General features: G+C 53.6%; 1 protein-coding gene across 1 annotated transcript in view; it reads left to right on the top strand.

Annotated features, from left to right (window-relative positions):
• The window catches only part of CSMD1 (CUB and Sushi multiple domains 1), a 1021666-nt gene extending 1008588 nt beyond the window's left edge, over positions 1–13078 (top strand). Inside the window, exons 67-70 of the mRNA XM_036250552.1 lie at positions 2016–2128; positions 3240–3327; positions 7539–7671; positions 12822–13078. Of these exons, the coding sequence (XP_036106445.1) occupies positions 2016–2128; positions 3240–3327; positions 7539–7671; positions 12822–12981 (494 nt within the window). The 3' untranslated portion in view covers positions 12982–13078. The remainder of the gene's footprint in view (positions 1–2015; positions 2129–3239; positions 3328–7538; positions 7672–12821) is intronic.
• The last annotated feature ends 683 nt before the right edge of the window (positions 13079–13761 follow it).

The following is a 13761-nucleotide window of genomic DNA, read 5'->3' as shown; positions in this document are numbered from 1 at the left end:
CGATGCACGAGTTCTTAGGAAACACATTGTCTTTGCTGATTGAGAAGAGAGACCCGGGAAAACGGCCTCGCTCCCCATGGGCTTGGCCGCGGCAGCATCTGCATTCGGGTCGGGGCTGGGCCACATCCTGTGGGCACAGGCTCTCTTGTGCCCTTAATTTCCCTTCATCTCACCACTCGCAACTCTGTGTCCTCTTCGCAAATGGACTCCTGCTGGGTCAGACCCCCTGCAGCCAGCCTCTCACCCACGGCTGACGGCCACGTGACCTTGAGAAAGTCTGGTCGCAGACAGCTCACCCCTTCGTCCCCTCCCTCTGTGGCGTGGACGAGGACGGGCCTCACAATGGCGCCTGTCCCCTGGGCGTGGGGAAGGCAGGACCATCCCTACTGGGAGCCTTGTACAGGTCTGGGTTCATGGGTTTGTGGTCTGGGGGCCACACACTGCTTTGTACCCCAACCCTGTGAAGGTATCAATGACTTTGACCAGGTGCTCAGAATAACCTGAGAATTTTTTTAAAAATATTCCGATTTCACAGCCTCACCCAAAGGCATTACACGATAGTTATGTTCATGGAGTTTGCATTTCCCTTTTCCCGAAGGAAAGCTCCCACGTGAGGTTCATGTAAGTGGCCGTGGGATCCGTTTGGGAAATCTCGGCCCAGGACTTGGGGAGTGTGGTTCCGGCTTCCTGGCACAGGAACTGTGATGGGGAATGAGAGACACAGGAAGAGAAACTGACCCTTACCGAGTCCAGCCAGGACTCTGATTTCTGTGGGGTGTCCCTGTTTAATCAGCACAGACATAGTCATAAAAAGAGATCTTATCACCTCTGCCTACAGCGCATGGAACTGGGGTCTGGAGTTTTAGAGGGGAGATCGGACACCTCGCCTACCAAGTCGCCGATGGTGGACACGGACGCTGGGCAGACCCATGCCTCCGGGTGGCCATGGCTTCCCTCCTGCCCCACACACTCATTGCTGGAGATGATTTCTGGGACAGTAGAGTTTTGCTTCTCTGATTCGAATCAGAATGAACTGCTGCATTTTTTTTTCCTATTGATTTCAGAGAGAGAGGAAGGGAGAGGGAGAGAGGTGGAAACATGGATGAGAGAGAACATTGATTGGCCCCTCCTGCACGCCCCCCACTGGGGATCAGGCCCACAACCTGGGCCTGTGCCCTGACCAGAAATCCAACTGGTGACCTCTTGGTGCAGAGTCGACGCTCAACCCCTGAGCTCCACTGGCCTGGCTGAACAGCTGTGTTTTCTGAAACGAACAGTAACTGTCCCTTGAACCTGCCGTCTCTGCACAGGGGAAATCAGGTCATCACTGCATGTTGGTGTGTGTTCCCTCCGTGGGTGGGGGACTCTCTGTAGTTGCCAACAACCCCTCGTGGGCCAGCTGTGTCGTCCATGGGCCAGCGCATTGAACAGTTGTCTCGAGTTCACAAGCAGCAGGGGCGAGACTTCACTTTATGTCCAGTGTCTTCTGGGCTGCACAGGTGTGCGTTTGTGGCGTTAGGTTATACTCCTGTCCTTGGAATGGAGGACATTATACATTTAAAGATGCTGGATTTCAAAAACTAATATAATTGAAAGCATATTACTTTTATTCTTCCTGTGGGATAAACACGTTGGAAATTTCACTAATTGAAGTGGGCGGTGCCCATTCAAGATACAAAGACTTGAATAAGAAATGGTTTCAAGGAAAAAGTGCTGACGTGAAAGTAAAAACACAGTCATTTCCTCCTCTGTGACATTGCTTCTGACCCAGCTTCCGGGTCAGGAGGGCCAGTGCCTGGATGGCCGTGGCGTCCCTGTGACGTGGAGGTGCCATGGCGCCCCTGTGATATGGTGGCACCGTGGCATCTCTATGATGTGGTGGCACCGTGGCGTCCCTGTGACGTGGTGGTGCCGTGGCGCCCCTGTGATATGGTGGCACCGTGGCATCCCTATGATGTGGCGACCCTGTGGCGCCGTGGCGTCCCTGTGACGTGGTGGCCTGTGCCCATTCGCAGGGATCTACAAGAAGGAGGAGGCCCACCTGCTCCTGAGAGCCTTTCAAGTGAGAGGGGCGGCAGAGGTGTTCGGGAGCAAGCCGGAGAAGGAGAACTGGGGTCTGGACGGCTACGTAAGTAGTCTGGGTGCAGGCGGGCAGAGCACAGCCTTTCCGAGGCCCCTCTGCTCAGGGGGAGCCCCGGGAGGAGCGGAGGGCCTGGTTCTGCGCTGCGAGCCCACTGTGCCCCTGAGGGGCCTGGCCACGGCCCTCACCTTGTGCTGGAAGCAACCAAGTCCCACCCTGGTGAGAAGCACTTGCCCGAGGGCAAGTCCGCTGTTCCTGCTGGGGCCCCAGCCCGAGGGCAGACAGGTCTGTGCCCACTGACGCCACTTCGCCCTGGGGGGGTGGTGACCAAACTCCTTCCGAGGCCACTGTACCCTCTCTGGAGTTTCTGGAAAGGTCATGCCTAGTTAAGCAGGGGTGTCTGAGGGTCACTGACACTGCACCCAGCCTTCTGTCAGGTTAACCCCTGTGCTCCGATTCCTGATGGTCTAAGGGCACATGACCTCCTGTGCCGGTCGCCAGCCCACAGTGGTGAGGGGAGGTGAGTCCTGCGTGATGCAGGTCACTCATGGGTCCCTGGCCTCATCCCCTGTGCAAAGTCCTGCGTGATGTAGGTCACTCATGGGTCCCTGGCCTCGTCCCCTGTGCAAAGTCCTGCGAGATGCAGGTCACTCATGGGTCCCTGGCCTCGTCCCCTGTGCAAAGTCCTGCGTGATGCAGGTCACTCATGGGTCCCTGGCCTCGTCCCCTGTGCAAAGTCCTGCGTGATGCAGGTCACTCATGGGTCCCTGGCCTCGTCCCCTGTGCAAAGTCCTGCGTGATGCAGGTCACTCATGGGTCCCTGGCCTCATCCCCTGTGCAAAGTCCTGCGTGATGCAGGTCACTCATGGGTCCCTGGCCTCATCCCCTGTGCAAAGTCCTGCGAGATGCAGGTCACTCATGGGTCCCTGGCCTCGTCCCCTGTGCAAAGTCCTGCGTGATGCAGGTCACTCATGGGTCCTTGGCCTTGTCCCCTGTGCAAAGGAGATTTAAATGTTAACTATAAATGTTCCCCTGTAAGGAATGGCAAACAAATAAAATGTCCAACCTGCGATTCCCACATAAGAAAAGCGCAGTTACACAGCTAAAAGCAGAACCGCTCCGGACCGGTGAAGAATGCTCTCTTCCTGCTCTCACGCAGGTCTCGTCGGGACTTGAAGGAGGAGGATTCACTTTTCAAGGTGACATACGTGGGGACAACTTTGGAAAATTCAAGCTCGAGAGGCAAGGTAAGGTGCACCTGGGCGCCTCTCGAAGGGAGTGCAGGGCTGCCCTTCAAGCGGCCACGCTGAGAGCACGGGAGGCAGGGCCGCGGCCGGAAACGCGCAGGCGCACAGAGGTGGGAGGGGCCGATGCGCGGTGTGGCCAGTGACAAGAAGCACAAAGCAGTCAGTGTGCAGGTGGGACATATGTCCTTGCTACAGGGAGAGGGCTCCAGAATAAGGGGGAGAAGGAACAAGGAAATGCAAAGAGTTGAGCGAGCTACATCACCTAAGAAAATTATAAGAGAGATTAGAAGTCACCAAGCAGCAGTGGAAAGAACATCAATGTGTATAATACATAAAACATATATTATCACACAAAGACCATTTAGTCACCAAAATGTCAGAGGTTTTAGAGTGGATTCGGTAGGTAGTCGAAACAGGTGCAGGATGTTATGAGCAGATACATACAAGTTGGTGATACTCTTTCATCCAACGATTCTATCTTTAGGATTTTTAAAAATCCTCACCCAAGGACATGTTTTTTATTGAGTTTAGAGAGAGAGGAAGGGGGAGAGAGAGAAACCTCAATGTGAGAGAGAAAAATTGATTGGTTGTTGCCCCCAAATGCTCCCCAACTGGGGATCGAATTTACAACTGTTTTGTGCAGGGATGAAGCTCCAACCAGTTGAACCACGTGGCCTTGTCCATCTTTAGACTGTTTAACAGAAAAGTGTCAAAACTTGTTTAGGAGCATTTAAACCAGGAGTTTTAATAGTTGAAATTAGAAATAATCTCTACATTTTACACATCTATCATATACAAATTGCTTAAATTAATAACCGTATACTGTGCATTCAATAGAAAATGAGAATTTCATTTAGTATATTTCATTAAAGGAACGAGGGCTGTATATCAATGTGGAAAGACATTCGTGAGAAAACGTTCACCAGAGACAGACTGACAGATCCTCCCCCTTTCTCCATGTCTTTTTCCGCCACTTGACTTGGCCTGAGTAGCTGGAGGAGGGAAACATTGTGGTTTGCCACCTCGAGGAGTTACAATGTTGCAGTGTTACTTCTTCATCTACAGTTGGGGGAGGTCTTCCTGCTGCTGGGAGAGGAGACAGGACAGCATTCGCTCTGTGCCCAGCTCTTTGCCCAGCTCTGTCCACACACAGGTCCCTGCTGCTGTCCACACTGACGCCCACGACAGTGCGCGTCTCCGTGATGACGTCCGTGCTGCATTTCTCCTGGAGTGTAACCCACTTCCCAGGTCACTGGCACAGAACGAGGACATGTTGATGGAATGGAGAAGAATGTTGCCACAGGGCCTTGAGCAGAGCGCCTCTCGGAGGCCGGGAGGGCGGTGCCTGGTGCTCGTCACTGATGGGTTCTGTCACTGGGGAGATTTTATTGGGATGAGGGCTTCCCAAGGGAACGCACCAACTTCTGTATTGTCATCTTAAAACAATTTAATCAAAAAGGATAATTAGCCCGGCCAGTGTGGCTCAGTGGACGGAGCATTGTTCCATGGACTGGGAGGTCCGGGCTTGATACCCGGTCAGGGCACATGCCCAGGTTGTGGGCTCGATCCCCAGTGGGGGCATGCAGGAGGCGGCCAATAGACATTTCTTTCTCATCAACGTTTCTCTCTCTCCCTTTTTCTTTCTCTCTAAAGAAAAAATGATCAATAAAAACATATTTAATAAAAGGAAAGTTAATCATAAAACACTCGAATTGCACTGCTCCAAGCTCAGTGTTTCGCAGAAGAGCTTTAAACGATCCTGGCGGCAATGGCTGCGGTTTTGTTAAAAACAAGGCTGTTTTGTTTCTAGGTGACGAAACAGCAGAGTCATCTGCGCCGCAGGAACGACGAGTAACTTCTTTCTTGCTCTAACCAGATTTGGCAGCTAATTGTCCTTTCACCCTGGGCTCCTGCTCTGGTGATTTTCTTCCAGGACCCCTGGGGGCGGCAAGGGCTCCTGCAGATGTGTGAGCTCAGCCATCCGCTGAACCTGACCTGGACGTCACTGTGCTGCTGCAGATTCTCTGTGCATTGCCCTGTCTCCTTCCGGTTTCTTTAATAAGTAATCTCTATTCTCGTGTGATGATGGGCTTATTGTCAGGAAAAGCATTTGCTTCTTGAAATGATTCGAATCACAAGCAAGTCTCCCATTCAAGTAATTAGAGAAGTCTGTGTTAAGTGTTCACTGGGAAGCATCCCTCCAATCAAAAGTTATGGCTACACCCTGTCTTATGGGTAAAAACGAGCAACCCCTTAATCATCTCTCGTCGGAAGATAGACTGGAAAAAATGATTATCATTAAATGTATACTCAACGAAGTTGATTTGAAAGACAAGTCTAATGCGCAGACACAGGAACACGAAACGTGTGTTCTGTGGGGCAAGGAGCGGCTGCTGACCGTCGCCCGCAGGTGCAGACCTGCAGCAAAGGGTGTCACGGAGCCAGAGGGCCCGGAGACGGACCCGAGTGCCCTTCCAAAGTAGACCAGTGAAGTACACTCCGGCCCAAAGATTAGACCCGAGTCCTGTGTGCTGATGGAAGAGCCCACAGAGGTGGTCACGTTTAAAGCCCAGTACGAAGCATGGACACTGTGGCCCCATCTCTCAGAAAAGCAGCCGAGGAGCAGTCGTGTATTTTAATAGCACTCGGCGGGGAGGGCACTGAAAACACCAAAACCTGTGGCCTAGAGAGAGAAGGGCACCCTTCATGTTCATGGACCTTCTTGCTTATTTCCATCTCTCTCGGTGCCGTTTTGGTCAATGTCATTGCACGGATGGCCCTTCCATGCATTGAAACAAGGAACAGTGGGATTGACTAGGAGCCCCCGATGCCTGACAACTTCCTGGGAAGGTGGCGGCATGTTTCAGAGCCCGTCCCCTCTGCTGCTCCGCGTTGGGGTGAGCGGTCCCGCGGCATGGAGCCTTCCCAGGATTCCGCTGATGGGGAGGGTCCGTTAGGGCCACAAGTACATAGTTCTGTTTGCAGAAATAGCCTTGGTTAATTTCAGCAGAATACAAATGTGATAGCACAAGGGGAAGAGCCTCCCGGGATTACAAACACCTGGAGAGGGAGGTGGGTGACCTTGTGGAAGCCAACGGGACCTGAGAGGCTGGAGGTCAGCGCTGGCCTCTGTGTCACGGGCCTGCAGGCCTGGGTTCCGTGGGGGCTCCGCAGTCAGGACAGCGGCCCGAGCCTGCCCGCACAGTGCGACTCCATCCCAGGAGTGGGTCCCAGCGATGCCCGCCAGGTGCCAGGCATCGGTCACGTAGCTGAGATGCCCTGACGTGTGACCCTCGCAAGGACCTGTCGGGTGGGCGCCATGTGAGCAGTGTACCCAGGGCCCCTGCTGGACACTGCCACCCCTGGGGATCCAGTGTTGTCCCCAAGGCTCTAGCCCCATGGCCACAGGAATCAATCCTAAGCTTGGGCCACTCCAGGTTCAGTTCTGGGGCTTGCTGCCCACACAGGCAGCCCCTTCCTCGACTCTGCTGGGCTCCGAGGACCCCGATCACCGTCCACGTGCAGGGTGAACCCTGCAGTTAAGCCAGACGCATTTCAAAGTTGTATTTAATAAATCAGCCTTTTAAAACTTCCATACTTGGCAGTAATCCCTGACTGGGTGTCTCCTGATCTGAATGTCCCGTTTGCACGTCCGTCAATGCCACGCAGACTCGCTGCCTTGGGCTGGGCACAGCGCCTGCGTCACCTCGTGTCCTCCTCTGGACGCCTGTGCGAGAGCCCGCGCCCTGAGCTCTGGTGAACTCTGGAGTCGCCGAAGGAAAGCAACTCCACACAGGCGCGTCGAGAGCGCTGCGTCTACGTGCAGCCCTGGGCGCTTAGCAGTTTCAGTGGTTTGCACTCAGCCTGCAGGAGGGAGAAGACAGCACGTTCCCCCACCTCTGTGCCCAGGTGCCGCCACGCGGACGCTTTCTCAATGCAGTGTCTGCGCTGCGAGCAAGTCAGAATGGATGACACTTTGCCGCCCTTACCCCAGGGACATGACATTAATGCCAGCTCTGCCCGGAGCCAGCAGCGGCTTTCAGGCTCTGGGTCCTGGGCATTCCGATGGGCATCAGTTAGAGTCTTTCCAGAAGTGTATCAGCAGGTCCTTATGGAATGTGACTCCTGCTTCCGGTAGAACTTACATTCATTGATAACATTGATTGCACAGGTATCAGTTTAAGCACGATTACTTTTTTTTTTTCTTCCAGGTCCCCTAAGCTCTGACCAGGACTCTTCACATCGTCACCCGGGCACCAGCGGTGGCTCCGTCGCGGCAGCCATTCTGGTGCCCTTCTTCGCGCTGATCTTGTCAGGGTTTGCGTTTTACCTCTACAAACACAGGTACCGTGCCCGCGCCGCCCGCGCACCTCTTGCGGCAGTGAAGTGTCTGCGAGGCGGGCCCGCCCTCACCCCCACACACAGCGCCCTGACACGAGGCGTGTGCACAGGGCCGGGCACGTGGTTTCTCTGCTGGCTGCCCCCTTCCAGCGAGACCCTCTGGGAACGTGTTGGGAGAGCGAGGACGCGGGTTCAGAAGGGAGGTGCTCTTTCCGTGTCCACTGAAAGGGTTGTGTTTCTGCTTCCAAGCGCCAGGGCCAGCTAGCAGGACCACTGAGCTGGTGATTCTGCTCCGAAAGCCGAACCCGTGACCCCAGCTGCCCAGCCCCCGGGGCGGGGTTTGTGGGTGTTGATCTGTCTCTGCCCCAACAAGCACACTGAGGCCCTGCCGCGTGCTGAGCGACAGCACACACCCATCTCAGGGAGTGTCCCAAATAGCTGCTCACGTCCATGTCCTGCTACAGCACACACCCATCTCAGGGAGTGTCCCAAATAGCTGCTCAAGTCCATGTCCTGCTACAGCACACACCCATCTCAGGGAGTGTCCCAAATAGCTGCTCACGTCCATGTCCTGCTACAGCACACACCCATCTCAGGGAGTGTCCCAAATAGCTGCTCATGTCCATGTCCTGCTACAGCAAACACCCATCTCAGGAGTGTCCCAGATAGCTGCTCAAGTCCATGTCCTGCTACAGCACACACCCATCTCGGGAGTGTCCCAAATAGCTGCTCATGTCCATGTCCTGCTACAGCACACACCCATCTCAGGGAGTGTCCCAGATAGCTGCTCACGTCCATGTCCTGCTACAGCACACACCCATCTCAGGGAGTGTCCCAGATAGCTGCTCACCTCCATGTCCTGCTACAGCACACACCCATCTCAGGGAGTGTCCCAGATAGCTGCTCACCTCCATGTCCTGCTACAGCACACACCCATCTCGGGAGTGTCCCAGATAGCTGCTCACGTCCCTGTCCTGCTACAGCACACACCCATCTCGGGAGTGTCCCAGATAGCTGCTCACGTCCATGTCCTGCTACAGCACACACCCATCTCGGGGAGTGTCCCAGATAGCTGCTCACGTCCATGTCCTGCTACAGCACACACCCATCTCGGGGAGTGTCCCAGATAGCTGCTCACGTCCATGTCCTGCTACAGCACACACCCATCTCGGGAGTGTCCCAGATAGCTGCTTATGTCCATGTCCTGCTACAGCACACACCCATCTCGGGAGTGTCCCAGATAGCTGCTCACGTCCATGTCCTGCTACAGCACACACCCATCTCAGGGAGTGTCCCAGATAGCTGCTCACGTCCATGTCCTGCTACAGCACACACCCATCTCAGGTGTGTCCCAGATAGCTGCTCACGTCCATGTCCTGCTACAGCACACACCCATCTCAGGGAGTGTCCCAGATAGCTGCTCACCTCCATGTCCTGCTACAGCACACACCCATCTCAGGGAGTGTCCCAGATAGCTGCTCACGTCCATGTCCTGCTACAGCACACACCCATCTCGGGAGTGTCCCAGATAGCTGCTCACGTCCATGTCCTGCTACAGCACACACCCATCTCGGGGAGTGTCCCAGATAGCTGCTCACGTCCATGTCCTGCTACAGCACACACCCATCTCGGGAGTGTCCCAGATAGCTGCTCATGTCCATGTCCTGCTACAGCACACACCCATCTCGGGAGTGTCCCAGATAGCTGCTCACGTCCATGTCCTGCTACAGCACACACCCATCTCGGGAGTCCCAGATAGCTGCTCATGTCCATGTCCTGCTACAGCACAGACCCATCTCGGGTATGTCCCAGATAGCTGCTCACGTCCATGTCCTGCTACAGCACACACCCATCTCGGGAGTCCCAGATAGCTGCTCACGTCCATGTCCTGCTACAGCACAGACCCATCTCGGGTATGTCCCAGATAGCTGCTCGTGGCCATGTCCTGTTACAGGAAAACGCAAGAACTTGAAGAAAAATACTTGAATAAAATTGATCCTTTCCTCGGGTTGAGGTGGATGCCATGAATAAATAAGTAAAGCAAAAATGAATTTTGAAGTAATTACAGATCCATATACATTCTGTCTCTGCGAAAATACAGTACCCGTGAGATGTGGCGTGTGCCAAGGTCTATAAAGTGCTACTTGGAATAGCAGCATTCCCAGTAACAGTAACAAAAAGTATGAGCCCGTGAAATAAGATTAAGGTACGTTAAACATGCCCAATATTAATTTACATATTACAGATATTTCTACATAATCCTGGCAAAAAAAAAATTGGTGTAAGGGTTTTTGTTTTTGTTTTTGTTTTTTAATGACTAATGATTCATGGAATAGCTTTCATTATGTGTCCTTATGCTATTTTTAAAAATATAAAATAGTAAGAATTTTACTTTAAAATTACATTATAATAGCTGCTCGCAATTTTTTATGGTAGGTAATGTTCGTACTTTAAAAATGTAACCCGGAGTGCCCTGGCCAGTTTGGCTCAGTGGTTAGAGTATCAGCCCACGGACCCTAGAGTCCCCGGTTCGGTTCCCACTAAGGGCATGTACCTCAGTTGCAGTTTGTCCCCAGCCCCGGCTGGGGTCATGTAGGTGGCAGCCACTTGATGTGTCTCTCTCACATCAATGTTTCTCTCTCTTCCTCCCTCTCTCCCTCCTGCTCTATCTGAAGATAAATGCAAAAATGTCCTCGGGTGAGGATAAAAAAAATGTAACCCAGGGTTACATTTGAGTCTCAGACAGTAGTTACAGAGTTAAAGATTGACACCACTGTGTTTATTAATATTTTTGGAGGAAGAAATCCTATGTACACAAGCCCATGGAGCCCTATTCTCAGATTTCTACTTGGAATTAGTTGAAAATGTTGTAAATTTAGAAATATACCCCACCACCTTCTCCAAAAACATTCCATTGTTGGAAGTGCTTCTCTTATTGTAAATTAAAAATACATCTCCCTCCACAACTTCTCTAAGAAACGTAACACCCTTACAGAGATGAGTGTGTGAAGGAGCAACTTACAATCCCTGAAAAGTCATATTTGCGCCTGTGGCATCCACATTGACCCCACGGAACCAACATCATTCAGGAAAAGTCTTGTTCCCCCTTTTGATGGTGCACCGGTCGGCGGGGGCCTCTCTCTGGCACCTTCTGGGGGGCAGTGGGTCTCCCTGGGGGTGCTTCCCAGTCATGCTGACGTTTGTATGAGTCTCAGAGAAAGTATGTTTAGTATTTCTTATCCTTTATGTTATTTTCTTTCTCTTATCCTTTAAGAGGATAAGCTTACAGAATTAGATACACATTAATTAAAGTTTCCTTCTGATCATACCTTAACTTTAAAACAGGGTAGCAGCCCTGGCCGGTTTGGCTCAGCGGTTAGAGCGTCGGCCTGCGGTCTGGAGAGACCTGGGTTCGGTTCCCGCTAAGGGCATGTACGTCGGTTGCAGTTTGTCCCCGGCCCTGGTTGGTCGTGCGAGTGGCAGCCACTCGATGTGTCCCTTCACATCGATGTTTCTCTCTCTCTCTGTTCCTCTCTCTCCCTCCCACTCTACCTGAACAAAAAATGGAAAAATGTCCTCGCAGAGGATAAAAAAATAAAAAATAAAAAATAAAATAAAACAGGGTAGCATTGGGTCTCAGCATACACCCCAGTTGTACTCTTCAGACCTTAGGAACTTCCCTGTAAACGTCCAGGCTCAAACGCCTCCGTGAAGATGCGCACGGAGCAGATTTCAGACCCCGGACACGAGAAGTGGGAGTTAGGATGCCCTTTGCCTATAAGTTTGCCCCCCACTTTGTCTCCATACCTGTGGGCTGGCAGGGGATTTAACCACAGTGGGTGTCTCACCAACCTTGCTGCACACCCCAGGGGCAGCACGGTGTCCGGAGGGTGAAGGCAGTGTCTCCGAAGCCACAGCCGCCCCAGAACAGTCAGGTCCCTGTGTCTGTGCAGGTGAGGGGCACAGGGAGGGCCCTGCCCTGCACCCAGGTGCTTCCTCAGCCTGTTTTCTTCTGGCCCCGCCCCTGCCAGGAACACACAGAGAGCGCCCTGCGCTCCTCACCCACAGGTGCAGAAACCCCTTTGTGAGTCGGCTCTGAACTGCTGCAGATGAAGCAGCACTGCTGTCCGTGGGCCTCAGAACTGCTCTGCACTTGGAGTCCCGGCAGCTGACTCGGGGTGTCCGCCAGATGTGGTCCAGAGTCCGACCAGCTCTGCAGGGTTTCCCTGGCAATGAGGGGTGCATGGTGCTGGGTCCTGACCCTGAGATTAAATTAAAATTGAGCCAGGTTTCAAGTTCAGTGTCAGAGAGAGACCTCCAGGCCTCCTGGCGGCACTGCTCACTGCTTTTCTGTGGACAGCACCCTGACCTCCCAGAGTCACACACTTCTCATTCTCTTTTCCTAACTTACACATTATAACTAAAAACTGCACCAGTAGTCATCGACACAGAAGTTTCTTCACATCAACTCGAGGGATGTTTTTGCTAGTGTGGTCACGTACATTAAAGTTCTGTTTTCACCGCTGGGCATATTTTTCTTATGTAATTTCCTCTGGGAAAAAGGGGGCAGACTAGCTAACTTCAGGTCTTTTATATCAAAAAAGGTTTTACTTCTCTCATCTGAGCTCTCCATCGGGGTCTTTAGTAATGAGTTCAGCGACTGTTCTCTAACTTACACATTGAAGACAGAATCATATCACAGAAACAGCTAACACGAAGTGACTGTGAGGGACGGCAGGGAGTGGACGGCAGCATTTATGCTTTAGTTTGCTCCCAGCCGTGCTGGGGGATGGGCACTTAGCTCCCCACTTTATGGAGTGGGTCACAAGGCACAGTGACTGGCTAAGTCCCAGAACCTGGACGCAGTAGACGGAGGGCCAGGCCAAGTCCGCGGCACAGCCCTGAGGGTCCTTCCAGTTCGGCTGGGTCATCGGTGGGACCAGCTCATTTGGCTTTGGAGGCCACTTCCATGTTTAGAGTCCTCTACAGCGTCCACCACCGACTCAAGACCGAACTCGGAAAGCAGGGGCATGGGCCCTCCCGCGGCCACAGGGCGTCTCGCCCCTGTTCTTGCTGCGGACACAGGCCCAGGGGCCCCGCCTTTTTGTCCTGACACCGGGGCCCTAACTGCGTCTTGTCTCTTCCCCTCCTAGAACAAGACCGAAGGCTCAGTACAACGGCTACGCCGGCCACGAGAGCAGCAACGGGCAGGCCTCCTTCGAGAACCCCATGTACGACACGGCCCTGAAGCCCACGGAGGCCAAGGCGGTGCGCTTCGACACGGCCCTGAACACCGTGTGCACGGTGGTGTAGCCTCTGCCCGCCGGCCCAGAGCCACGCCTCGGACGGGCAGGCAGCTCCCGGCGCCATGGCCCTCCCCCGCTTAGCCACAACGACCTTCACACCCACAGACGAGCGATGTCCACGGAGCGCAGTCCCCTGGGGCCCGCCCGCCCCCTCATCCTGCAGGTGGAGCCCCATGTCTGGCTGCACCTGCCTGGGGTGGAGGCACCCTTGAGGGAGACTGCTCGGCCGGCCCGCCCGGATCCACGCCCCGGACTCCCTGTCTGCGTGGCTGGGGTGCCTTTCAATGCAACCTACTGGGCACATGGTACATCTTCCGCGGGTGACCAAATGGTAGCACCACAACAGGGTGTGCGTGTGCACGTGTGCGCGTGTGTGTGTGCGTGTGTGTGTGTGTGTCAACCCCCAGGAACACAGAAGACGCCGCCGTTCTGGGAGACGCGCACTGTGCTCGCCCCCGGCCGCCCCGGGCCTGGCCCGCTGCCTGGACTCCGCTCACCTCACTGTCCCTTCCCAGGGCCATCTGCGAGTTCCCGTCGGCTGTTCTACTGCAGAATTTTTGATGCACAATTTTTTGCACTAGTGTGTTATGAATGACTAAGATTCTGATAAAAATATATGCTACTTACACAGGGTTTACACACACTGCCCACTGTATATGCACACCTCATTTCTCCCGCTGAGCATCCCGCCCTCGGAGCAAGGTGTCAGGAGAGCGCCCCGACATGGCACAGGTTTGCAAAGGAAATGCGGTATCAAAGAGATTTATTTTATTATTGCTTCTTTATA

The sequence above is a fragment of the Molossus molossus genome, unplaced genomic scaffold (assembly GCF_014108415.1).
Source record: "Molossus molossus isolate mMolMol1 unplaced genomic scaffold, mMolMol1.p scaffold_m16_p_9, whole genome shotgun sequence".
NCBI lineage: Eukaryota > Metazoa > Chordata > Mammalia > Chiroptera > Molossidae > Molossus > Molossus molossus.
The sequence above is the reverse complement of the archived record's forward strand: the minus strand, read 5'-3'. Positions and strand labels throughout refer to the sequence as shown.